This window comes from Primulina eburnea, chromosome 1 (genome assembly GCF_022965805.1).
Source record: "Primulina eburnea isolate SZY01 chromosome 1, ASM2296580v1, whole genome shotgun sequence".
In the NCBI taxonomy this organism is placed as follows: Eukaryota; Viridiplantae; Streptophyta; class Magnoliopsida; order Lamiales; family Gesneriaceae; genus Primulina; species Primulina eburnea.
In genome coordinates this window covers 61,561,491-61,587,776 of record NC_133101.1, presented here as the reverse complement: position 1 = coordinate 61,587,776, position 26,286 = coordinate 61,561,491, and the positions used below count along the sequence as shown (strand labels likewise).

Here is a 26,286-nt window from a genome sequence, read left to right as displayed (position 1 = left end):
TTTATCCAACAAATTTTAGCAGCACCGCATGATATTTGAGTTTTACGCACTAGAAGAAAAATACGAAAAGACAACGGATTTGTCTTTTACGATGAAAAACTGATGTTGTATGCGCTATTGTTGAAAACCTGGCCAACGACAACGGATAAAAACCGTTGTCTTAGATAACAAAGACAACAGTTTTGCAACGGGTTTTAAATGTTGTGTTATGTGAGCTACGACAACGGTTTTACAAAGCTTAAAACCAGACCAGTTGTATTATATGAGCTACGACAATGTTTCAGCAACAAATTGATGTCCTGAAGTTACAACATTTTAACAATGGATAAAAAAATGTTGATGTTTGTAGCGTACAACAACATTTATGCAACAAATAAAAATTGTTGTGTAAGTTATTTTAACAACAAGTGAAAACCTATGTCTTTGACCTTGATTATAAAAGCAGTTGTCTTTTACATTTTATATATAATGAACTAATTAATTAATAATTATATAAAAAAACAATTTAAAAAATAATGAAATTATAACTAATAAAAACTAAAAGCATACAATCATCATGAAACAATTAAGTCCAAAGGTGAGGCCACCTTTATTTTCTAAAATGTCTCCTGTCCTCGTTCATATATCCATATGCATACATAGTTTATTCGGTACGATGAGACGATAAAAGATGTATGTATGATGTAGAGATTGATATATACGGATACTAACAAGATTTTTTTATTTTAATCTTTTGTAGAAATTCAGTTAAGCATTGTATGAAACAAATATGTACGTACAATCAATTAATGTTTCATCGTTTGCAACAAACAATAGCTTAGTGTTTTATATAGCATATATATACAATTGGAATTTATTTTATAAAAATACTAAAACTTGAATTTAAAAAAATAAAAATCACATTGATTTTTGTAATTTTTATCATTGTTAACGTTCTTTTGAAAGTAATTAATTGAACATAATAAATCATAAAATTTAAGCATCCAATATTAGCATTAGTTTCTATAACGGATATTGTGTTTAAGTCATTTATAAAAAAATATTATTTTTTATATTAAAAATATTATTTATTATTATAAATATGAACTAAATCATACATGTCTGAAAAGAAATAAATACACAGCTGCATATGCACACACCAAAAGGGTGTCTGAACATATTGCGGCCGGAGAGATGCACCAGACAAGTAATTAGTTATGGAAATCATCTTTAAAGTACTGCGCAGTTGTGAATTCTCCGGCTTTACCATGCGGGCGGGACCTGCAGTTAGTGAAGCTCTTGCATGGTTTCTCGATGTGCGGGGGTTTTTGAGGCTTGATTATGCAAGAACCGTAGGGCAAGCCCCTGCATGAGACAGGCGCTCTCGGGTCCAGTGGCCGCGGATTGTATCCGATTGTACGAGCAGGTTTTGAACTATAAACCATGTTCCCATTCTTCTTATCAACGTGTTCACCTGAAAAATTAAACGACATACTTAGTTTTGTATTGTAAAAATTCGTAAACATCTGTTTGAGCAAAAGATCAACAGAACCAAATCATATAAAACTTGTTTGTAAGGTCCAACACAATCCAATTATGATGAATATTAAACTTTAAGTGTGTGTGTGTAAATGCTGAATTCTCACTTGTTTGAGCATTTGAAGGAGCCACTTGAGAAGACAGGAGAAAAACCAGAATTCCCAAGAGAAAAAACAAATTTCTGGAGGAGCTCCCCATCTCCAAAATTACCAATTAATACCAATACTTGCTTGTATTTTCAGAGGAATGAAGAATGGCGTCGCATATGTTCTCTAATATATAGAATAATACCGACTCCCGGCCCTCTCCATTATTTAATTGATTTTACTGATTAGTGTACCAATGTTGACTAAATCTTGAAAAATGTCCAAATCATTTTTTGAATAAATTAAATAATAATAAAATATGAAGTATGCGTGTAAACTTTGTTTTTCTAATGACGTGTGAAAAACAAACAAAATGTCATGTGAGACGGTCTCACGAATTTTTATCTGTGAGAAAGATCAATCCTACCGATGTTCACAATAAAAAATAATATTTTTTCATGATAACTCAAATAAGATATCTGTCTCACAAAATACGAGCCGTGAAACCGTCTCACACAAGTTTTTGTCAACAAACATATATATTTAAGACATATGTATTATCTATTAAAACTTTGTAATATATAAAATTTTATATGATCAATATATATATATTTAAATTTATATATAAATTTAAGAGCCTCATTTTTTGTTTTATTTGTATGGATATGACTCGATGGTCTACTTCCATTATTGGCAGGAAGACTTTGCTTTTCGCTTACGCATTTTGACTTATCAATACATGCCGCAGACGACGTCGTATTTAAGAGATGGGCACCACAAGACTAGTAATTCGAATGATTATAACTGCGTCCAACGAAATAAAGCTTTGCAACACCCTTATGTTTAGTTAATGTAGTAACTAAACATATTTTATGCATATGTGTGTGTGTTATCTTTTCAATCAGTATATGTATCTTTCCTTGGATATGCATCGTTCATTTAAACACGCGTGATTCAAATATATAGGAACTAACGCCAGTACTAGATTCCCATGTCCGACAAGGTCGTATTTAAGGATGGGCACCACAAAGATAATTACAAGAAGAATGATGCCTGATAAGTTAAATCAATATATGAATAAAAACATTATTTATAATTAAAAACACATTTTTTTTAGAAATCGACTCAAAGTTGGAGGCATTTTAATTTTAATTTGGAGGCAACTAATAATAATAATAATAATAATAATAATTAAGTTGAGGAGGGGGGGGGGGGGGGGGGGGGGGGGGGTGGTGGGGGGGTGAGGCTCAAGCTCAATATATAATAGCTATGTGTTATGTTCCAAATTAATATGTACAACTCCTAATTAGTGAATGCTTTGATAAAGGTTCCGATTGGACAAACATATATAAAACATTTTTTAAAAGTATTTTTAACAAAAAAAAAATTTATATATAAAATGCTTTAAAAGTTGTTTGAAGAATAAATATTAGTTTGGATAGCTATTTGATAACAATGTTTTTCGAGTTGAAAATGTGTTTTGACAACCGTTAAAAAAATTTATGGTTATGTTTGAACAACTATTTAATATAAACATCTAATTCTCGTTGAACCAGTGTTTTTTATTCTTATAAAACCATAAAAAAAAAATTAAAAAATATATTTAGATAACCCTTTTTTTAAAAATATTTTTCAAAAACCTGTCATAAATTTTTATCCAAATCACATACTTTAATTTTTTTTAGCTTATAAAATACTAAAAATATTTCTAAAATACTTGTACAATAAACCCTCATTATTGGTGTTAATGTGTTATATTATATATCTCCTAAGTGGGTAGAACAAATAGAGCATCCAATACTCTCATTAATTCCTATTTGGATCAAACATTTATTGATGCATTTCAAATTCATTGATTGAAATTTCAAAAGTTTTTTTTTTTATATTTAAAGAAGTAAGATCATATAACTTTAAATTCATTAAATACATGTTTATATATTGTTTTATATTAATTAATATGAATTTCAAGATCATTCAATAATAATGTCATCTCCAGTAATGAAACTTCAATGGTACAAGGATACAATTGAAGCATGCAGGAATAATTTTTAACAGGCCGCACAATATATGGAAATTTATGTAATCTTCAGTAATTATTTAGATTGATGACATTTACCGATTAGTAAAAAATTCCATTTAACTACATAACGTAAACTCGGTACATAACCAGTTGGATCACTCCTGAGTGTATTTTCCTTCAGTTAGTCACGAAGAAACGTACAAAACAGAGAATAATCCGAAACAATTACCCAAGCATCTTAAACAAAAACAATCTAAAGCCATTAAATTAATACATGGAATCAAAACGATGTTAATCTTCATTCTCTTGATTGTGTATCCCAAGTCTAAAAGCTACAACGCGCCGCATTGTTATGAATGAAGTTGTCCTGAGAAGTAATTCAGAACGTAATCTATCCAAGTTTCAACGTTTTTTCTTGCTTCCTTTGGCGGCATTTGGCTTCGAAACCATGAGGCTCACAAAAAGGAAGACAAAGAGAACCACAGAAACATGTGAACCATAGTTTGCCAGTAACCTCTGCACGGTGAAAGATTTCATTAGAGAGCAGAAAAATGGTGGAGGACAAACCATAGGGGATGCGAAGGAAAAAACTCAGAAATATCAACACATGTAATACTAAAAAGGTAAGAAAGCTTCACCAAGAAATAACGGTTAACAAAACTCTCAAATCCAATCCTCAATCCACAGTTCAAAATTAAAGGAACTAGCACAATGTATGAATACGAGGAATATACATGAAGCCCTTTATCCAAAATACAGATCTCACTAACAACACCCTAATATCGAAGGATTTCAATGAAAAGGGAAGATTTAGCACACCTTTGCCTGAAAGCCATAATGAGATCAATCCATCCACAATGAAGATACAAGACAAAAGAAAGAAGTATGTCAGTAAGGATGGCAGAAGCAAATATAAAGAAGTGTTATAAATATCAAAACACAAAAGTTGCTTTTATGTCCGTAATATAAGTAAAAAAAACTTACAAGATTAATTTTTGTCTCTGATGCTTCTTCTGAAAGAATTTTCAGCGGCAGAATAGGGGTTGAGTAAGCTTCCTGAAAATAACCAGATATTAGCATCGGTACCGCAACTTGTTCCGGTAATTCAGCATTTGAAAAGGGCAAACCTGTAGCTTAGACTTCGTGGGAATTCTATAAGTGATCAAAGCAGGTGCGCCATAGTAAACAGTTTTCACACTAGACAGCAACTCAAATGAATGTGACACAAGGGCACCACTACAATCAAATGCAAATGGTCCACATATAAGTAAAATATAAAGAAACAAGGGATGAAAAAGCCAAAAATCTCTATGAAAAATTTGAAAATCTCACGTATCAAGTCTTTCCCAAGATTTCGAAGTGTTTCCAGTCACAATGTCAAAAACCTCTTGAGCCCAACTATCATCAGTGAGGGTTACATCATAGGCTGTGCTGCAATATATTAAGAAAACATTACTTTTCAACTTCAAAAAACAAATCTAATCAGCTCATAAAAAGTTCAGCATTTGACCATTTAGGTTAAGGACTGAACAAAACTTCTAACTAAGAGAGACCGAGAAAGTATCCTTGCATAATGCCTGAGATTAGGGTTGAGGAACACAATTAAAGTATCATAAATTTGAACAAAAGCCATGTCAATTTAGAAAAAAAAACAAATGCTAAAAATCTAACATAAGTTGCACAAATCCCAGTTCCTGGCTCTCTGTTAAGTGCCGAGTAATTAAATTCACTTGAACAGTATCAAAGAACAACAAAGCTACCGACTACCAATGCAAATACACATCACACGTGCAATAGAGTTTGATAATGGATACAACAAATGTCTCCCAATAAAAAAATGCATACAGTGATCGCAAATAAATGGCACACGATCATTTCACACAATTTCCCCAAATCCTCGACGCTAATTAAACTCTCAAAGACTCAAACCTCCATACAGTTGAAATTTTCTATTTAGTTTTCAATATTTAAAATTAAATGTGTGCAAGCAGCGATTGTTTTTCATCCACATGCAATCAGCGATTACTTTCATCTACATGCAATCAATTGAAAACATTTCCGCCTCTTTTGCAACCGAGGATTTGAAGGGTTTACAGATACAATGCAAAATTCAAACTTTATTTAGCGGGTCCCCTCCTATCTCTAACACGGATAATTAAACAGATGATAAAAATATTCAATAAATCCAAGAGAGCATACTCGGATCCACTGTTGTAAATATCGATGGAGACGGAAACACGTTCCATGTTCTGACTAAGCTTTTTCTGAGAAACTCTCTTGTGGGCAACAATAAATGGAGCCGCCGCCGCCGATTCCGAGAAGGTAAAACAAATGGAAAGTAGAGTCAACACGAAAACGATCGGCAAAACAAGGGTTTTCGCCATCGATCTGGTTCAATAGCTGATGTCGTCAGCAATTTGAGAGAGAATGCGAGACGCTGCGTATGGAGATCGGAGACCAGTATCCTATAGGATTGGGGATGGATAGTGGGCTTTGCTGGTGCTTATTGGGTTATAAATGGACATTTTAGCCCAATACTTCTCACTTTCGGCCCCTCTGTAAATTCGGTAAATGGAAATTTACAAAATTCAGATGCAAGTAAATACAAGGCTTCGGATATTCCGTTATGTTCTTTTGTTTTTGCAGCGCTGGATCGAGCGTTTGGTTTGAAAGACTGGGTTTTTCCTTTGTCTTCTGTCATTTCTGATGTAACGTAACCATTTCTGATTCAGTTTCATGCAAGTGTTTTTAGCCTTTAAAAAATTACAAGTAAAATAAAATATATGCTAACTTGACTGGCTGGTGATTTTTGCAATCTATGGTAATAATTTTATGAATTTTAAGTTATTTGAATCATTAACTTTTATATCAAATATTAACTTGTAGCTCATCTCTGTCCAAAAAAAAACAAAAAAACTTGTAGCTCATTTGACACAAAAATCTCAAATTTGAGATACAATCTTGAATTTATAACAATCTCTTCCCCCAACTCAAAAAGAAAAAAGAAAGCTTAACAATGCGTCAAGAACAAATATCTTCAACACGTGATGGTTCTTATATTTATTTAACCTGGTAAATATATTTAATATATATATTATATAAGGTAAAAAGTAATAATATTATTATTAATATAATCGGGTCGGGACAAGAAAGGGTGTTCTCGTGTACATAAAATTATTTGGATACTATGAAATAGTTATCATGAACTACCTAAAACTTGTTGAATTTTATCTTGAAAAATTGGTGCATTTTATCATAATTCAATATGTGATTGAAAAGTCTTAGTGGATTAAAAAAGACTAACACTTGAGCACACACAATATGTGTGAAAGATAAAATTTTTAAACAAATATTTTTTGGGGAAAAAAAAATCAAAAAATAATAATACAATAAGAGAATAATTGTAATTTAAATAAGTTTTCTAAAATCAATTAAAAGTTCTAGATTAATTGTAAAGAGAAACAGTCCGGATATCCTTTCTCCACCATGGATCCCGAGTGTCCATACTTGTCGGGCATGAAACCCAGTAAATAGCAAAAAACCCAAACGGGCCGAATTCAAAACACTCACTGCAACTCTAGCAATGCTGCCGGCCCCGCAGCACAGTAGCTGCTATTGTACCCAGCAACATCTTCCTGAGTTTTCTTGATTGAATTCCTAGTTCTCACAACAGGTTGCAGCATGGCTCTGCTGATGGAGACCGATTCAGAACCTAAAACCAATGATGAAATATTCGATCTTGAAGCCATATCTGCTCTCAAAGAGTCTGCTGCTATTGAACTTAAGGTTACGCTTATGGCATCATGTTTTCGTAATTATTCTGCTTGTTTTTCGTCCTTTTACAGTTATTGGTTTGTTTTTTTCTGGCTAGCTTTGTGGTTTCCAATTCATGGATAGATATATGTTCCATTCTCTGGGATTTGTACGTTTAAAATCGTTTAATAGGATTTGTATACGCATATTTCTGTCTACTATGGGATGCTTTTCGTTGGATGGAAATTCAATGTAAAGTTAAATCTTTGACCAAGAGAAGTGTTTCCTGTGTGGAAAGAGAGAGAGAAACCAGAAAAAGAATACTTTTTGGTATGTTGTGTATTAACCAGACCCTAGTTAGATTTAGGTGAGTCGGCGCTTAATCATTTTTTGGTGGGCGAAAGGTGTATTTTTTTTTTAAAACATTAAGCTCAAAGGTCGGAAGTCTTTCCATCCGAGGAATATGAGTGCTGTGATCATCGTGAAATATCCATGTCTCGTAAGATTGTGTATCATTTCTGCTCAATCAGATAGACTAGAATACATGAACTCAAGGAAGGTGGAGCGATTGAGGAGAATGATTATTTTTGTTTTCCGTGCCTTCCCAGGACAAGGGTAACGAGTATGTAAAAACGGGGAAGAAGCATTATTCAGATGCTATTGATTGCTACACGAGGGCCATTAATCAGAAGGCCTTGGGTGATTCAGAACACTCCATTCTTTATTCCAATCGGGCTCATGTCAATCTGCTCCTAGGAAATTACCGACGTGCTCTTCAGGATGCAGAGGAAGCTAGTAAATTAGGTCCTACAAATGTTAAGGTTGTACCTATATGTTCATTTAATGGAGTATTATTATTCGATTGGTTTCTAAATTTGTTATGTTATTTAGGCACTTTATCGGGCAGCCAAAGCATCATCATTTCTAAATTTGTTGGATGAGGCAAAGGTGTATTGTGAAAAGGGTCTCCAGCAATCACCTGCTAACGAAGAATTAAAGAAGCTGTTGAAGCAAATCAATATAAAGAAATCAGAACAAAAATCCCGTGAAGCAGGCATTTCTAAAGTCGTGGCAACAGCTGAGGTTTGAGGTTTACGATGTTTTGACTCTTGCTTGCTTGGATATCTGCATGCTTGTGATCTCCTCATTGATTCCTTTACAGAGCCTTGTCTCCTCCTTGGAAGATAGGCAACTGAAAATGGGAAGGGCAATATATCAAGAACTCACTGGAATCAAGAAACCAATGTTAGACAAAAGCAGTTTGCTGCACTGGCCGGTTATTCTTTTCTATCCTGAGGTTATGTCCAGTGACATTGTTGAGGATTTTTGTGAGACTGACAGGCTTTCAGTTCATCTCGACATGATATCCTGGCATTTCATTTTCTCCACATGATAAGTTTTCTGACTTGAATGTAGAAATGTTTTAATCTGTGTTTCTTACATGTTATTGACGGTTATGTTTGGAATTCCATGTGAAAAAACTCTTGTGGTCCTTAGCTTGCTAACATGTTCTCAGAAAGTAGTCCACGTTTGCCCTGGGATACAGGAAATGAGTACACTCGTGATTCTCTTGAATTGTACTATGAGGTGAGCTAGTACTGACTGTGGCTGGTCTATTTTTTAAACATTATTTGCTGTTGACTTGAGAAATAAGAAGAATTATGATTGGTCTCTAGTGTTCGAACAATTGGCTTTCTTGAAAATCTCTCCACAATTATTGTTTGACTCTTGGGATTTTCTAGTTACAAGTATATCTTTGTCTCTGACCGGAACCATAATGTGTCCGATAATATATCTGGCTCATGACAAGCTTCTGTTGCAGTTTTTCAACATATTAATTCCATCAACTCTTTTTTGCAACAGGCTTGTTCTGGAGTTTGCTTATCCAAGAAAGAAATACTCTGTCATCTCTTAGAAGGGACAGCTGCCTCTCATCTGGAAAATTTAGGCACTGAGGAAACTTCAGTTGTCAATCATACTTCAGCTGCAAATGGTATTTTTTACTCTCATTTGACGGACTACCTCGATAAACTAAAATCCATGGTATTATTACAGGAATCTTGAATAATGTTCTTTAGATGTGAATATTCAGATCTATTTGTAATAAATCTCAACATGATGCACAAATCATGAGTCAATAGGGGATATCTTTGCAACTTTTTATTGGTTTCTACAATATATAGTAACATAATGGAGTTCCTCCATCAATAATGAGAAGCATCTTGAAGACTTGTATGGAGTTTTAATGAGAACTTAAAATGTGGAAGGATTTGTACTCGAAAGTGGTTGTGGGGTGGGAGGTGTCAACTTGTTACTCCTATGCAAGGGAATGCTTGAAAAGATTTTGAAAATTGAACCATTAAGGAAACAAAATATTATTGTCGGATGTGTCTGACCAAATTCTCACGAGGCAAGAAGCTTGATTCTGCTTCAAACCTTACCAATATTGGTGATTGTGATGTGGTGGTGATATGTGTTGTAAATAGCTTACCCCTTTCCTTTTGCATCTAAGAATTATCTGAAATTTGTATGTTCAAGAACTGAGTGAAGAGTACAACTAAATATCAAGTTGTGCTTTGATGACGATGGATTTTCTGAATAATATTAACATTATGTTTTTTAGGAAATGGCCCAAAATGGGTCCGCGTGGATGAAAGAAAAACACTTCTTGAAATTTTGAAAGGTCCCAATTTCATTATCCCTGGAATTCCTGGTAAAGTCCAGTTCACATCACATTTTGTATTACAATATTCATGCGAATTGAAATATTGTGTTTTTCACTATTCCTTGTGTTGGCTGCAGTATTTTTTGTTGTTAGTAAAAGATCCAGCTTCTACAAGGATTTTAAATCTGGAAAATGGTCTCTGCCACAGTTGTAATAATCATGATGTCAATTTTTTAACATTACAGGTATGTGACATCACACTTTCATCGATCTGACAAACGATTATGTCCATGCATGACTCTACAAAGTTGATCGTGAAAGAGATATCATTCTTTCTTGTTCATTTGCCATTTGAAATGTTTTGTGTGAAAAGAAATTCTGAATCAGACCTGCTCAATTGTGTGCGCTGATGCATATTAAATTTTCCTCCCATTGTCATGAAAATTTTGTAGAGAATAGTCGATATAGTGTTCTACGATACATGCATATACCAAACATATGCTGCTCTTTTTTTATCATCATCATTAATTATAAAAGTTGAAAAGGTGAATTTCGTTTTATGGATGATTGTCCGATTCCTTGGTTTCTAACCCTTTAGGGACCACTGGTATGTATAACGAGTGGGGACATTACAAGGGAAAGTTTCTCTTTCAATTATCGTTTCTTGATAAATAAAGCATACGGGAGAAAGTTAAATATATATGGTTTAATCATTTGGCTACAAAGTGAGACATGATATCGTTGAATAGTTTTGCAATTATGGTCTAATACTATTCCCAATATCAGGTACATATGTTCATTTTATCTTTTCTGCTACAAATCGCTGCTATACGTTAAAAATCGTAGCAAAAATGTGACGATTAATTTATTTTACCTTTTTTCTTTCTCGGTCATATGTATCACAAATCAAACTGTTTTGGCAGTGAGAAGATGGGCATGATCACGGGCTGAGTGTGATGAATTGTAGCAGGATGTCACATTCAACAGATTCATGACCGTTGATTGCCCTCCCTTTGGCAACACCTTTCTAAAGCTCTGGATTTTTCTTCCTCTCTTTGGTTCCTTCTTCACGGGTAACTCCTGAAATACGACATACAATAAATTATGTGGCTATGTGTATTACATTTCATTGGCATAAAATTTTAGGGGGGAGAGGTAAGAAATTTGTTGAGCTGGCAGACCTAATATATTTGGATGAACTTATATTTAAAATATCATTACATTATTTTTTAAAATTTTTTTGTTTGAATAGTACTTATTGTCTGCTGACTCCACTTTTAGTTGGGATGCCATCGTTTTCCATTTAGTTTTCAAAAAATCAAATATGTCAAGGAAAATAAAATAGCATACAAAATTCGAAGCTTAAAGAACTAATGCTTGTTAGAGTTGTTTGATTGTTCTGGGAAATATACTGTCAAATCAACTTTAAATTAGTAGGTAGCTAGGAACACCAGAAAGTATGTGCTGATTCTAATTCAATGGATTTATAGACCTTGTACAGTTTTATGGTCGATCCCTCTTCTTTCTAGTTTTTTTCCAGTTAAAAGTTTCCAAGTTTCCATCCATTGCAGCTGTAATAATAATAGTTTTTACATTCTACGATACCCCCAACGCTAGCTAGAAACCTAAAGCTAGTAGACAGACTTAGAGAAGGCGAATACAAGTAGTTGCCCGACGGGTTTTCAAATTTTAGCTTGCTACACATAAAGTTTACGATACAACTTTAATCTTAGTAATCGTTAAAACTTCGGCTCCTGTCAAAACTACACCACTCAAAACTTGCGAAGTTATCACCACAAAAAAGTATTAAATATTTGGTCTTTCAAGTTAAGTTTTTCAGAATAACTGGGTTACCTTTAATGATGCTTTATCATCACTCAAACCTGCGTCCCTCAAGGCATCATTCTTTCCTGCAGGCAAGCAAAATAAGATTAGTTAATTCATGATTCCGATGTGTTTATTAAGCTTGATTATTTCAAATGTTTGTTCCATGTATAACACGTATTTTTTTTATGTATACAAATGAATGGTACGTGTTTTAGTTTTCTACATAGCATGCACCTAAATATGTAGAAAATGAAATTAGAACATGATATTTTGAAAGTGGAATAGTATTAGTAAATTAAAGTTTAGGCTTATTAGCTTGGCCTTTGTAGTTGCGTACGAGTATTGTCTATCTGGTCATCATCCATACCATCTGTGAAGTATATTCGAAAGCTCGGCGAGCCAGGAAAGACGTCGTCATCCCGATGGCTAATCATTCTCTCCTTATCATGTTCTATATCATCTTCACCACCATGTTCATCCGTCAGAATGTTTGCAATATTGCCCTCAATCTTGGTCTTATCACCCTTAGTTTCCGGCTCTTTGGGTTCATTTGTGGCCTTCATTTTCGGGCTAAATTCAGGAAGCGTCTCATCTTTTGTGTTGCATTTATTACCATCACATTTTGCAGCTTCGCTTTCCTTTGAAGCTTTTCCGGCAGGCTTTGTTGGATCTTTTCCCTTCGAATTCTCAAATCTCCCAACCGAATTTGCGCTATTTCTGGTGGGTAATGATTCGTTTTTTGATGGATTGGTGCCATCTTTGGTTGGTAATTGCACATTTTTCGATGTGTCATATTCGAATGATGAAAAATGGGAAACGTTATCTTCTTCGTCTATATCATGCAAAAGCAGTTCTTTCTTCGAAGGGGTGGAATCCTTTAGGGGCTGTGAATGCCTACGGTTTTTAATCTCCTCCAGCCGACGGAGGAAGACTGGCCGGAGCTTGACTGGTAATGTGGTGGCGCCACTGGTGTCAATTTTCGAAATGCCGCAGCCCATTATTATTAGCTATTATATGTGCAAATGTAAAGCTTGAATTTGCGTAGAGGTAGGCTGGGAAAAATGAAGGGAGAAAAGAAGTAATCAGTGAACAGCAAATGGCAAGAATATTCAAAATGAATTCTTGGTGGAAATGAGATTCAATCCTAGATTTAGGGGCCTCTTTTCTTTGTGGCTGTTGGTGTAAAGTTTGTTCTGATGTTGAAATCTGTTCCAGTAATCTCTAAATTTGGTCTTTGGTGAACAAGATCCCATGGTTCAAATTTTGTCATTGCTGTGTCATATTCTGCGCTCTCTCGACTGGAAACCTGAAAATTTAGGAGCCAGCCTTATATTCGCGAATTCGACCCTTGCAGAAGGCACTACCCTCCTACATATCCATTGAGCTCTTGAACATGTAGACTACACAACCCCAAATACACAGGGGACGTTGGATTTGATAGAAGGATACCGACCACTAATTTTTCCCTTGTATTTTGTTTAAAGAAATTATTAGCAGAAGAGTTTGACCCACCCAAATATTAGATGGGGGAATTTCTTGATAGATACTGGCCATCGGAATAGTCGAAATATGTGTTCTTGAACAGGAAGCAGAGTAATGGATGGTGGCATTTCATGCAACATTTGAGATTTCAAGCAAAATATTATATATAACACACCTAAAATTTGGGATGTATCTTGAAACCAACCCAATAGGTGCAAATAATTTAAGCTGTGTTATTTTAAAATATATATTTCTATTTTTAAAAATGGAGAGATTTGCTATAATCGACTCTTGAAATAATAATAAAATCACAATTTTTATTTTAAATAATAATAAAATCACAATCTTTATTACTTTATTTAGCACGTCACATTAATAAATCTCATTAGTTTCCGAAACAGAACGGGCGGGAAAAAGATTTGGCCGGAATGAGCAGGAGGCGTTTCCGTGTGGTCTGCTCTTCCGATGAAGAAGAACCGCCTCTGCCCTCGCCGCCACTCCCGAGGTCTCCATCTTATCAAGGAGAGCAAGAAGATATCATCATAGATGACATCGAGACAGATTTCCAAACCGTTAATATCAATTCCTCGAACCGTACCCCAGACACTAACAATTCCACCACCAACGGCGGTAATACAAATGTTCGTTTCTCCTCTGAACCCATCCATCTTGACATCTCTGACGACGAAGAATGTGATATTAACAACAATTCCAACAACCGTTCCACTTACAGCTCGACAAACGGAAATAATCAGAGTGATACTAGTAGTTCTTTCAGGGTTTCAGATTCTCCGGTTAATGTGGTTTTAGAAAGACTAGGGCTGAGATTGAAGAGAGAGTGGTTGGATTCTTGCTTGATCTCGCTACAGTTATCAGTGCCTGGGTTCCAGGCGATGGATGATTCATCAAAGGCGAAGCTTTGCTTTGGGAAGTTCTTGTGCTCGGACATGAATTACTGCGGTGCTGGGGTGCTTCCCTCGAACGTGCATACCTTGAATTTGGTTGATCTTAAGGGGCCTTTTGTCTTGCAGGTAGATATCGCTATAATGTACTTATTTATGTTCGAACTGATGCATATTCTATGTAGTTGCTGGGGAGTAATTATGTTATAACATTAAACTGCTATTGAATGGGGACGTGTTTGAAGAATGCCACAGATCCCACTTGCATTTGATGAAAATGTGGTTCAACATCTGCAAAGTTGATATTTTAGTGAGAATTTTGGTGATCAGTATACTGGAATGAAATTGCTCCGTGGTCTTATTTTTGTTTTATTCACTGTAAACATCATAACTCTTTCAAATTTACAATTTTTTTAAAACTAAAAGCTCATGTGAGGGCATATTTTACAGCATGGCTGTGGCAGCATAGTGTAAGAACTGAAAATAACCTTTGATATCACCTGCATTTTTTTGTTGGAACCATAACCTTTGGCCCAACCTGCATGCATTTTTGCTGAAACCAATATCGTCTCCAGACCCAAACACAATGGTGGATCTAGAAGTTATAAAAGATCTATGGATTTGTGCATGCTGCATATCTAAACCAACTATATGCTTAGAGCTAATTGTCTGTGAGTTGAGGATTCAATAGGTGGACGAGATAGTGAATATCAGCTGCCCTCTTCGTGGAAGGTACCAGAATGCTGGACCAGGCATCAAGAGGTGTCTCAAGTTGTCTATGACGGATGGCGTCCAGCGTGTGTTTGGCATGGAATATAGGCCCATCAAAGATCTTGAAGTTATGTCCCCTGCAGGACTTAAGGTTTCCATTCTGTTACTTACTGTTTACCTTTTTTTTTTAGCCAAATTGGAGGTGGCGGCTGCTGAATAAATATGGATCTCACTGAAATTTTGGCAAATTATATGCAGATAGTTCTTTTGAATGTTAACGTAAGACATGGGCTGTTAATGTTGGTCCCTGAAGTTCTGGAAGTTTTAGGAGGCTCTGTTGATGAATTGGCTGCTGCACGGCAGAGGCTTGTTAATGAAATAAATAAGCCACCAAGGGGGAAGAGGTGTGTAATTGGCCAGTAGTTTTTTTTCTATATTCTTTCAAATATTCATTTGATTCTCACTGTTCTTAGGTGGATGGAGGTTTGCCATTCTTTTATCTATAAAACCAAAGAAATCGATTAAAAAAGGAATAAAAAAAGAAGAGAGGTTTTTTCAACTGTGTTCTTCAGTTGCTGTATGTTCTAGTACGGATTTATTAGCATAAAACTCAAGAATGCACTGATATGGTAGGACAGACAGCTTGGTAGGAAGTGTACCAATGTCTGTACTGGAGGGTTGGCAATGAGAAAAATATCTGAGTTGGAGTAATTTGAATTTCCTTTCCAGTTAAGATTAGGGAGTATGACTTGAATCTAGCATAATCAATGTTAACGTCAGTGACCTTCTCGGCATCAGATATTTATCTCAACCACCTTTCATATGATTTAGATTGGTAGAAAAACCTGGAATTTAAATTTAGGTTGTTTATGGTGTTTTAAGAGGGCAGTTGTATCATACCAAGGAATTAGTTACATCTGTTTAGATTGTTTATTAGGAGATCCATATGATGCTCGTAGCAGTCATTGACTTAAAATCTTCTTTTTTCCTTTTAAACTGTATCGTCTTCTTACTTTCACTGATTGGAAAGTTTATACAAGATGCAATTGTCTTTGATATTTTCGATGAGTTGTCAATGCACTGTCACCTTCAGAACTAGGACAGGTGTGGTTCCTCCACTGGCAACTAGAGCGACTCTTGCGGCCTGGCCACTACATAATACTTCTGTTCCAGGGCATGCAGATCAAAGCATCAGGGAAAATACCATAACTTTACCAGGAAGTGGACAAGGTATATACTCCTGTAGCAGGGCTCTAGGATCCTAACATGTTTAGAACGGCTCCAAGCATGTATAGAAGCAGAATATGTGGTTTTCATTGTTCTTGGTTTTGTAGTTCTGAGTTTTACGCTATCATACTCTGCAGAAAATTCATCTGGCATCCCTGCTGCTAACAGGCACAGACAAGCGTATGCAGACCCAGGGAGTGGAAATAATCCTGAGTCTCACACATTATCTGCACCTTGGGCTCTGGAGCGTGTTAATGTTGTGCGCCCTAATGACTTACCTACAAGAATGCCATCACAGACTGCTGGGAAAGGTATGTCTATCGAAGATGATTCTAAATTTGTAGAATAGTGTTCTACCAGTATTTGTCAGCTAACAAAATTTTCATTTATTGTCTTGCAGAAACTGAGTTTATCACCCCTCCTCCTAATGTCAGACCTATGCATGATCGTGTAGCTCCATTGAGTACAAATAATGGTGCTTGTAATTCATCTTTTCCTGTACAGCCACAAGTATATTGTGCTACTCCACGAAGTGTTGATAGAACTGCTGGTACACCTTTAATGGATGCTGGGCAAGGTACTCCAATTCATAAGAATCGTAAAGTAGTGTAATCATAAGTTTTTCTCCTGGTACTACGGTAGTTTCCCCTGATTTACTTTTATTTATGCTTCACAGGAACTTCTTTTCGTGTTCCTGTTGATGCTGTGTTTCGAGAAGATGATGTAGTTTCAGAGATTACAAATGTTTCTGATCATAACACATCATCAACCGGACGGCAAGAAGAGTTTCGAGGACACATTTATGGACACATGATGGAAGGCACAAAGCCCATAGAGTCTACTGGGCATGGTATGTATGATGTGGATGTGTATACTGTTGCCAGTTCTCTATCACTGTAATTTAATAATCTGTTTAATTTTATTCTCTCCCTTGATTTCATTAGGCGGCCATCTTGATTACACGCACGGGGAAGATGTTACAGTTCCCGATAATGCTAAGCCTAATCCATCGTCCTCAGCATACATGGATGTTGAAGAAATATCTGTGGCCGATAATGTGATGCATCCTTTTATATTTTCCGGAGAGAATGAAATTCCCTTCACTTACTTGGCTAGTTTATCCGCCAAATGGACATCGATCGAGGACAACAACAACGCTTCCGTCGTTCGAGGAAAAATAAAGGTGTAATAGATTAATACACTTTTCATTTTTTTGATATCCATATTCCAGTACAGTTCTCTGCTGAATTGGGGTAGTTAGCATATCATTTTCTCTGAATCTAAATACTTCTTGGTGTTGCATTTGTGGTATGATTATATACCATTGGTTTTTTGTTACCTAAAAGTTAGAACATGGCATTTGAGTTGATTGGTAAATGAATATCTATTTAAGACAGATATGTGCGATGGATAAAGTTTTGGGCCTTCTGCTCTGTTAATATTGCATATGTTGGTATTTTAAGTCGTGTCATACAACCGATCACAGATTAAACAGTATTTATTACCCTATATTGACTTAGCAGTTTAGAATTTGCCTCCCTCACGCAATTGATAGCCTTGAATTGCTGTATAAACTGATAACTTGTTGCTGTTGATTCTAGCTGTCCGGAGCTTTGTTTTGGCAACTAGTATATGTTCTATTATGTTTAACCCTTTCTGTCTCGTCTGTTTACTCTTTCTGTTTGATTTACACGTAATTATCTTTTTTATCAGTGCTTTCTGACTGGTGTGAAGGGATTTCAATACAAAAAAAGGACCACATATGAACTTCGAGTTTATGTTGATGATGGTAGCCTGATCTCTGAGGTCCTCGTTGATCATGATGTAGGTGGAAATTATTGAATCTGGCTATATTAATACCAGTGTAGTGTTTGAATGGATCATTTTTCCCTGACATTCGATGTAGAATAACCAGTTTCTCCTCTAGGTTGTACAAAGCGGAATAGGGTTCTCACCTCGAGAGGTTTCAAGCGCTCTGGCTTCTTCAGATGCCAGGCAGGTCAAAGATATGAAGGAAACAATGAAGCAGTTCCAGATATTCCTAGTTAACTTTGAGGTATAATGATCCCATATTCTATCAGCTTTTAACTACGTGTTGATTTCGGATCGAAACATACTAGTCTCTAAATACTGGAGTAAATCCGACTTTAGATGATATTATTAAAGAACCTCTTCATTTTAAAAATTCTGTAAGTTACATCTGTTGGGTTTTAAACATTTACATCTAATAATAATCAATGCTGCGTGCCCTTCATTGTGGTGTTGAATCTGGTCAAACTCAACCATGAAAACTGTGAAAATGGTTTTACTCGTGGACTCCGCTTGCTACCTCAAAAGGTAGATGGATATGCCCTCTGATGGTAAAATTGGATCAATTACTTAGTTTTTTGTTATGAGTGTATTGTACAATTAATGTCTATCAAAGATTTTCAAATGAAGGATGTATGTGGGTTGACTCATTCTTCAATCCTAGTGGAAGAATATTAATGCTTTACAATATTTTGCACCTGAACTTTGACTTACTTTAGATTCTATCTTTTCTCCTTTTCAGGGGACAATTGTTGTAGAGATGAGTAAAACTTCTCCCGTCCCAGTTGCTCTTGAAATGACTCAAGGTTGTTCAGCATCCGATGCCAGTTTACTTCTTAAAAGGATAAAATCTTCCAATTCTACTCCACTTAAAGATTGCCATTTGAATCTTGTTGATATACGTCCTTGAAAGCAATAAACATGAATATTAGTCCTAGTTGTAATCGTTCCAACAAAAAACTGGTGATATCAGAAACTTGATTCTTGTAAAAGCGTAGACTCTGGTGATGGGGTTGGAACTTGGGATCTGTTATAGGCCGGAGTGTCGACTGAGTCAACTATCTTTCGCGATGATATCTTGAAAGATATGGATATTGTTACCGATGAAGACAAGGACTGATGGAATTTGTTCAACCTTTTGTTATCTGTGAAGACAAGGACTGATGGAACAAGTTCGACCTTTAAATATCCATGAAGTTTGAGAGAGTTGCGCATCATACCCCACTAAAAATCATGCCTAATTCTTAGAGTACTTTCTAAATGAAAGACATGTTTGCATCATCAACTTAAGATCATTATTTTTTTTATCTTATTTTATGCTGGGCACTGAGAATCCAACTACTCCATCAGAATCTTGGGGAGAATGTGCAGAATCTGAGTCCGAATTTTCCTAGTGGTGCTTCTCTCGCAGGACTCATTGCTAAGGATTTGAGAAAACTGCTGTTGAACCAAGATATCGCAAACATCGTCCAGGAACCAAGACATCATAAAGAACATTGTCCATGAACGTGGTTGACGTAGGCTCCCCAGCATTTCAGAGATTTGGAGGTTGTAGGAACTCCCGTAGACATAATGTTATTCCATACTTGTGTTTCACTTCACCTCCACGGTCCCAATGTGCTTGAAATCGCACTTCAAACCCAATCACATTGTTGTAAACTCCTTGAAGAGGAGTTACTATTAGCCTCTGCGGTGATAATTTAATAATTAATGTAAGATCTCGTTTATATTTTCGATTTCCCCCTTCACCAGACTCCGCCACCTTATAAATTTTTATATCTACGCTGCTTCATTGTTATCGCACTCTTGATTCTTGTTCATGACAGTGGTTAGCACTTAGCCCATCTCAATTCTCACACGTGAAATTCTTCTTTTCAACCTTCATATATTTTTATACACAAGATAACCATATATTATATTTTGTCAAAAAAAAAAAATATAACTCACCATTTAGAAATTCTTGTGCATACTTGACAGGAGTTGGAAAAATGGCTTTGGTAGGCAACGTGAATTGATTAGATTCATATTCTTGTTTTGTTTCTATTGTATGATTTCATGTTCCCAATCGCATTAATTTGGAATGGATGATGTTATTTTTCTGAAGATGGAGTACACCTTGTTAGCATCAACGAAATCGCCAAATTTGTCCTTGGCCTTTCCGTTGGGAGATTCCTTGAAGTGCGTGGCTCCATATCTGTTGATCAACTTTTCCCTCACCAATTTGCTATATATGAAGAAGCTCCACTAAACTGAGGTAAAGTAAAACCAACCATGGTACCAGCGTTAGTTTCATGTCAACTTAAAAAATTATGATTTTCAAAAACCCTTTTCGAAATCCTTAAATCCCTTTGATATCGTAGTTAATTATATTATCTGAATACATAATTACCATTACGCGGACATTCAACTTTTCAGGTAAAAAAATTGCTGTTTAATATGCACGTATGTGAACTCATATCCAAGTGTATTATTTACTAAGCCTATGTCAATCTTAAACGAGCCAAACTCAAATCTGATACTCTTTGTCTTGCTTTGATTATTTACATCTCTGCATAACAAGACTATTATATATGTTTATGATTAAATTTGATATACACAAAACTCTAAATATTGTACACAATAGACAAATTCATCACGAATTGTTTTGGTCACATCTAAAACAATTTCACATCAAAGTTATGTTAAAAGTTGTGATTAACATATGAAAATTCTGTATTTTCATATTTGTATAAAAAAGATCATCCCGTCGGGAAGATGTTTATTCTTGATATTAATTGAGACATAAAAAAATCCCAACAATCCAGGACAAGATTTTTTCGAAACGAAAATAAGATAAAATTCGAAATAGATCGGGATTTAAAAAATTTTGACTGCCCTAAACATCATCATAAAATATCCAAAATATTTATATTACATGCATGATAATAATACAATTTATACATCCATAATATCAAATTAAATTAACATCACGTTATTATATTACATGTTAAAGCTCCCACAAAATTCCTCATCGACGAGACATGACCAGCACGACAGCATGTCAACAGGGAGAGGGTTTCATGCGACCATCGTCCAGAGTACACATGAATTCCCCGTTTTACCCTCGCCTTCCTCAACATTTACATGACATTACATGCATTTGGATTCTCGTCACTAAACATCTGTGGAGGATATTCGTATGCAGGCCATTCTGCTACGAATCTCTGAGGATCGAACTCATGATTCTGCCCACTATAGTGATAGTAGGATTCGCTCTTTTTCATCTCCAAATCCCAAGTACCCACCGCTGCCGCCGCTTTGGATGGTGGTTCTCCTCCTCCGCCGCCGTTCTCCTTGTTTTTCTTGGCTTCTTGATCCTTTTCTCCTTCCTCCGGTTTCTTCTCTTGTTCTCCGCCTTCAGTAACCTTTACTTCCTCTTCCTTCTCCGCCTCCGTTTCCACGACGGCGTGTTTTCCGGTCATCTTGTGCAAGTATTCGACTAGAGTTTCGGGTTCGAAAACACCTCTCACGGTTACTTGTGATTTTTTAAGGTCTGCCTCTGCACTTTCCACTCCTAAATATAAAACCATCGACTCTGTTGATTAATGCAATTCTTCATGTCGAAGAAAACTAGTTAGTCATGTTTCACTTGAGGTCCAAATCTTAAAAATCAACGTGTAGAAGATCGTGAGTATTATTTTTAAGATTTAATATTATATAAGAATATAAATATTAATTCTTACAGGTAATTAAGAATATTCAAACCCTTGTTACTTTTTAACAGATGCGAAAAGTGGCAAAGAAAAGTAAACAATAATCTTAGCAAAAACAGGTTACCAATTGATTGATTACAGACTGAAAAATCCCACTTTTTTTTTGCCTGTTTTAAGCAAAATGGAGGATAAAAACACCCCACCTTTCATTCTTTGAATGCGTTTCTTGATTTCTTGAGCACAAGCTTCACAGTGCATGTACACTCCCAACACAACCGTAGTCACATTAGGAGGCTGTACATACCCAAAAAACAAAGTACTGATATAATATACATGAATAAATATAAATTCCCAACAAATTAAATCAAACAGAAAGCTAGAAAGAAATGAAAAATGAATCGAACCTCCTCTTTTTTCTCTTCAGATTTGATCACCTCCTCCTTTTCTTGAGGTTTCATGATCACTTCCGGAGGCTTTGGAATTGGTGAAATGAGATCCACTTGGCGACGACTCTTCTTCTTGATCCTCTCCAATACCTTGAGTGGATCTGCTTTTTCACCTTTCACTACAACTTTACTCGCCCTGCATTCTGTTTTCACATCCTCCACTCCTGCAAATTAATTAACCAGGCAAAAAAATATGTCTGATTATTTGAAAAAGGAGGTGATTTCAACTTGTTTTTCAGAAACAAAAAAAATCCCAGAAAAGACGAGAATATGGAATCCTTATACCTTCAAAGCCTTTGAGACACCTTCGGACTTTCGTAGCACAACCCTCGCAATGCATGTAAACCTTCAATATAATTTCTTGCGGCAGCGGAGTAGGAGGAGGAGGCGGCTGCTCCACCTTGGATGCTTCGAACTTCTCCCCCTCTTTCGTCTCATCCTTCTTCTCCTCCATCTTGGCAGATTCTACCTGTTTCTTTCCCTCATCCGCAGGCTTCTCCGCTTCCTTCGATTTCTTATCTTCCTTCATAAATTTAAGCAAACACAAAACACATGCAGATAAAAATATTCAGCAATAACAACCAATAAAAACACAAAGGGATAGCAAGAACATGATCACCTCTCCCATTAATTTGTTTCTTTCTCTCTTCTTTATTATTTTTCCTAGCTAGCTTCCTCTGATGTTGAGATGCCCACTGCATGTATCTTTTGTATGTTTCTTGTTGAAATTAAACACAGGCGTAAGTACAGTACAGATATATATATATATATATATATATATATATATATATATATATATATATATAATAAAACACAGTATATATTTTGTATAGTTTCTCAGGAGAAAAAGAAGTAGCAGAAGAAAGAAGAGAGGAATTGTAATCAGATATAGAGGTAGCAGTGAATCTGGTGTCATCGTGTAGGTGACATGGTCATGACATAGCATGCGTACTTACGGGAATCGTGGCAGTCTCATTATGGACATTTTTATTTTATTTTATTTTATTTTATTTTATTTATTTGTGATTATTAATTTTTTCAGTTATGAAAATAATATTTTACTTTTTTGTAATATAATATTTTGATCTGATTTTAATTATTTATATTCATGATATTTTTCAATGTATATGATCATAATTTTTTTTGGAGATAATAGAATTTTCTGTATTTGCTTTCTCATCCGTATTCATTCATTATAGATATTAATGTAATTCATATATCGATCGAAATGTACATAAATTTTTGTGTTATGATATATATATAAAATTGAATTTATTACTTTTAAATTTATAAAACTATCTAAAATACACACACGTTAATTGAACAAACCTTTTTATTAGTGTATTTGGTTTTATAATAACAAAGGAAATATGTAGTAATAGTGTGTGTAACTTTTATTCTACATTTAACATTTTTCTAAATTTTTATGGCATTCATTCTATGATTCATTTTTCAGATGTTGTGATATTAATTTTTGTAATGTAACTAACAAACGATCTTCAACTATAAAAATACATGTTGAGACAATGCCTCAATTGGTACCTACATTTTAAAAATCTAGATACTTAAGTTTGGAGGTTATGAGTATAAATGATGGGAGACGTGAAAGAAAACCCTTTCTATGAGTGATATATTATATGACAGTGCATGGACATGAGCTACGACTCATGATAGACCAATCTATGGCCTATGACCAGTAGTGATGTATGAGCATGTGTAGAGTCTCATGTTAGACCAGCCTATGACCCATGGTCGTTACAAAAAAAAAGCTAGGTCAATTGATATGAACACTTCAAGAATCTATGTACTTAAGCATGAATGCCTTGGATTCAAGTGTTGTGAGAGGCGAAAAAAATATTTTCTAATAGTAAAATATTCTATGAGCTGAGTGATTGTGTATGGGCATAAGCCGAGCCCACGATCAGTAATGGTGCATAGTCCTAAGCTAAGTCTCATATATTTTATTGGTGGCATGGAATTAATTCCTAGGTACAACTAACTTTATACACACACGCATATATTTTATGAGTCAACAATTATTAGTTTTTCGAACAAAACTTGAACTCGATCATGAAACTTAATAACGTGAACTTTGAGCACATCTTTTCCAAATCAAATCTCTCTCTTTAACTACAACATGAAAGATCGTTTTATTGATAGATTGATGGTACTAGTAGTAGGACTCTTTTCCGAATATGAAAATATAATAGCAGCAACAACAATTATGGAAGTATATATGTATATATAAAAGTAAAATTATAATTGAAATCTTTAATACTGTAAAATATGATAAATATCACATTTCATTTAGCGACTGTGTTATGTGAAATTTTCGCAATATGTTTTTTTGACGGTGTTAATTTTCGTTGCTAAACCGTCGCTAACTATGGAATAAACCGTCTATTTTGTCGGTAAGCATAATTTTTTTTGGTAGTGTCAATTATATATGACAAGACAATATTGAGACTTGCTAGTCCAAAAGGTCAATCTATGTATTTCAAAATTCACAAGTTTTTTGACAAATTTATGATAAGATCGATGCCCAGATTTTTGTTTTCACTCTTTTTAAAAAATAAAATAAAAAAAGTGCCAAAAATAAAGGCTGTAAGGTTAGAAAAAACTTAATTAAGACACTTAATTGAGAATACGACGTTGACAACTCGATGAATCGCATGTGGGGTTAAAGCCTTTGTTTAATCTGTTTTCAATTTTGGTACATACGTACTCTGGCAATAAATTTCATGTAGACATTTAATTTTTTAATTGTCAACTTGGTGTGGTCCATATTAATTCTAAGGTATTTCTGTAGTATTGTCCAAAAAAAAAAAAATATTTATAAAATATTTTTTAATATCAACTTGGTGTAGTTCATAATTAGAAATGATAAGCAAAAAGTTATTTAATCAGCATAAAAAGCATGATATTTGTGACAAAAACTTGTGTGAGACGGTCTTACAGGTCATATTTTGCGAGACATATATCTTGTTTGTGTCATCTATAAAAAAATATTACTTTTTTATGCTAAGAGTATTACTTTTTATTGTGAATATCAGTAGAGTTGATTCGTCTAACAGATAAAGATTCGTGAAACCGTCTCACAGAAAACATACTTCGTATTTATTATCTCATAATGCTTTGTGTCAATTCCCAATGGAAAGATGTGGTGCGCATTGGCGTTAAGGAATGGATATGGTCCTTTGGTAGGCGGGACAAGCATTCAACATTTTAGTCTAGATAACCATGGATGGATTTCATCATATGTCAAAGCCAATCTTCAACATGACAAGTTATGTAACTGAATTGGATATAGTTCTTGAGCAAAAATTTGGGTGAGATGGTCTCACGGGTCGTATTTTGTGAGACGAATCTTTTATTTGGATCATCCATGAAAAAATATTATTTTTTATGCTAAGATTATTACTTTTTATTGTGAATATCGGTAAGGTTGACCCGTCTCATAGATAAAGATTCATGAGACCGTCTCACAAGAAACATATTCTAATTCTTGATCTTGTTCAATTGAGTTACTCGATCACATGTTACTTGGTTGACTAAACTGGCAATCTTCCCCTTGAAATACACAAATTAATATTACAATGCACATTTTTATATTTATTTGAATTTGAATGGATGAAGTCGTGTGAAAAATACCATGTTTATGATCATATGATAAAAGTCCCGTGCGTTAGACAAAGAGAGTTAATATTTTTTATAAAAAAATTAATCAAGGTTAGTTTCTTAACTGTTTCGAAATTTCGTGTGTTTTAGTCATGTCATGAAATATGAACGATAAAATTCTAGAGAAATATGGCGAACAACTTTGGTTAAACTTCATTTTTAAAAAATAAAATGTATTTGATTGTATTCAAATGCACTTGTGGATGTTATTTTTTTAAAAAAAATATTTAACCAATGTTATTTTGTAAGCTACCCCGGTAATTTCATGTAGATATACTATTATATTTAAATGAATATCTGAAATTGAGTAGGAGTCAATTACTAAATTAATGGGCCAAGTTGGGAATTCTAATGGATCAAGTGTCAAAGGAGAGGAAACAAGACCAATACTATTCACAATCTTCTTATATGACATAAATCAATGAAAAATAACAGCAAATTTTAGATCCACGAGTTTCCCAAAACATAAA

The 26,286-nt window shown here is 34.8% G+C and overlaps 5 protein-coding genes and 1 long non-coding RNA gene across 8 annotated transcripts; 2 read left to right on the top strand and 4 right to left on the bottom strand.

Annotated features, from left to right (window-relative positions):
- Positions 1-1,028: 1,028 nt before the first annotated feature.
- On the bottom strand, positions 1,029-1,829 carry LOC140813610 (uncharacterized). Its single transcript, XR_012113988.1, has 2 exons — positions 1,626-1,829; positions 1,029-1,453 (listed from the first exon to the last, which is right to left on the bottom strand). It is a non-coding gene; the product is annotated as an uncharacterized lncRNA (long non-coding RNA).
- A 1,922-nt stretch (positions 1,830-3,751) lies between these two features.
- LOC140837880 (uncharacterized) lies at positions 3,752-6,109 on the bottom strand. Its single transcript, XM_073203967.1, has 5 exons — positions 5,824-6,109; positions 4,957-5,055; positions 4,752-4,860; positions 4,444-4,680; positions 3,752-4,140 (listed from the first exon to the last, which is right to left on the bottom strand). Exons 1-4 carry the CDS (start codon positions 6,006-6,008, stop codon positions 4,513-4,515), a joined length of 561 nt encoding a protein of 186 aa, XP_073060068.1. The 5' UTR covers positions 6,009-6,109; the 3' UTR covers positions 3,752-4,140; positions 4,444-4,512.
- A 985-nt stretch (positions 6,110-7,094) lies between these two features.
- On the top strand, positions 7,095-11,267 carry LOC140837859 (uncharacterized). Its single transcript, XM_073203952.1, has 9 exons — positions 7,095-7,410; positions 7,986-8,198; positions 8,269-8,460; positions 8,540-8,742; positions 8,886-8,964; positions 9,241-9,370; positions 10,001-10,090; positions 10,180-10,287; positions 10,966-11,267. Exons 1-8 carry the CDS (start codon positions 7,306-7,308, stop codon positions 10,254-10,256), a joined length of 1,089 nt encoding a protein of 362 aa, XP_073060053.1. The 5' UTR covers positions 7,095-7,305; the 3' UTR covers positions 10,257-10,287; positions 10,966-11,267.
- On the bottom strand, positions 10,294-13,332 carry LOC140837868 (uncharacterized). 2 transcript variants are annotated; one of them, XM_073203957.1, is made up of 3 exons: positions 12,207-13,332; positions 11,897-11,952; positions 10,294-11,122 (listed from the first exon to the last, which is right to left on the bottom strand). In XM_073203957.1, exons 1-3 carry the CDS (start codon positions 12,865-12,867, stop codon positions 10,949-10,951), a joined length of 891 nt encoding a protein of 296 aa, XP_073060058.1. In that variant the 5' UTR covers positions 12,868-13,332; the 3' UTR covers positions 10,294-10,948. The 2 variants fall into 2 exon arrangements, with proteins under 2 accessions (XP_073060058.1, XP_073060061.1); XM_073203960.1 differs by having other exon boundaries at positions 12,237-13,269.
- Positions 13,333-13,664: 332 nt separating this feature from the next.
- LOC140837850 (recQ-mediated genome instability protein 1) lies at positions 13,665-19,803 on the top strand. Its single transcript, XM_073203947.1, has 11 exons — positions 13,665-14,382; positions 14,945-15,115; positions 15,223-15,368; positions 16,058-16,194; positions 16,329-16,502; positions 16,592-16,768; positions 16,868-17,041; positions 17,136-17,374; positions 17,905-18,015; positions 18,119-18,247; positions 18,743-19,803. Exons 1-11 carry the CDS (start codon positions 13,780-13,782, stop codon positions 18,908-18,910), a joined length of 2,229 nt encoding a protein of 742 aa, XP_073060048.1. The 5' UTR covers positions 13,665-13,779; the 3' UTR covers positions 18,911-19,803.
- Positions 19,804-20,881: 1,078 nt separating this feature from the next.
- Positions 20,882-23,048, bottom strand: LOC140813599 (heavy metal-associated isoprenylated plant protein 7-like). Of its 2 annotated transcripts, none has more exons than XM_073172184.1 (6): positions 22,945-23,048; positions 22,758-22,902; positions 22,424-22,657; positions 22,097-22,302; positions 21,896-21,986; positions 20,882-21,574 (listed from the first exon to the last, which is right to left on the bottom strand). In XM_073172184.1, exons 2-6 carry the CDS (start codon positions 22,837-22,839, stop codon positions 21,120-21,122), a joined length of 1,068 nt encoding a protein of 355 aa, XP_073028285.1. In that variant the 5' UTR covers positions 22,840-22,902; positions 22,945-23,048; the 3' UTR covers positions 20,882-21,119. The 2 variants fall into 2 exon arrangements, with proteins under 2 accessions (XP_073028285.1, XP_073028293.1); XM_073172192.1 differs by having other exon boundaries at positions 20,885-21,553; positions 22,945-23,045.
- Positions 23,049-26,286: the final 3,238 nt, after the last annotated feature.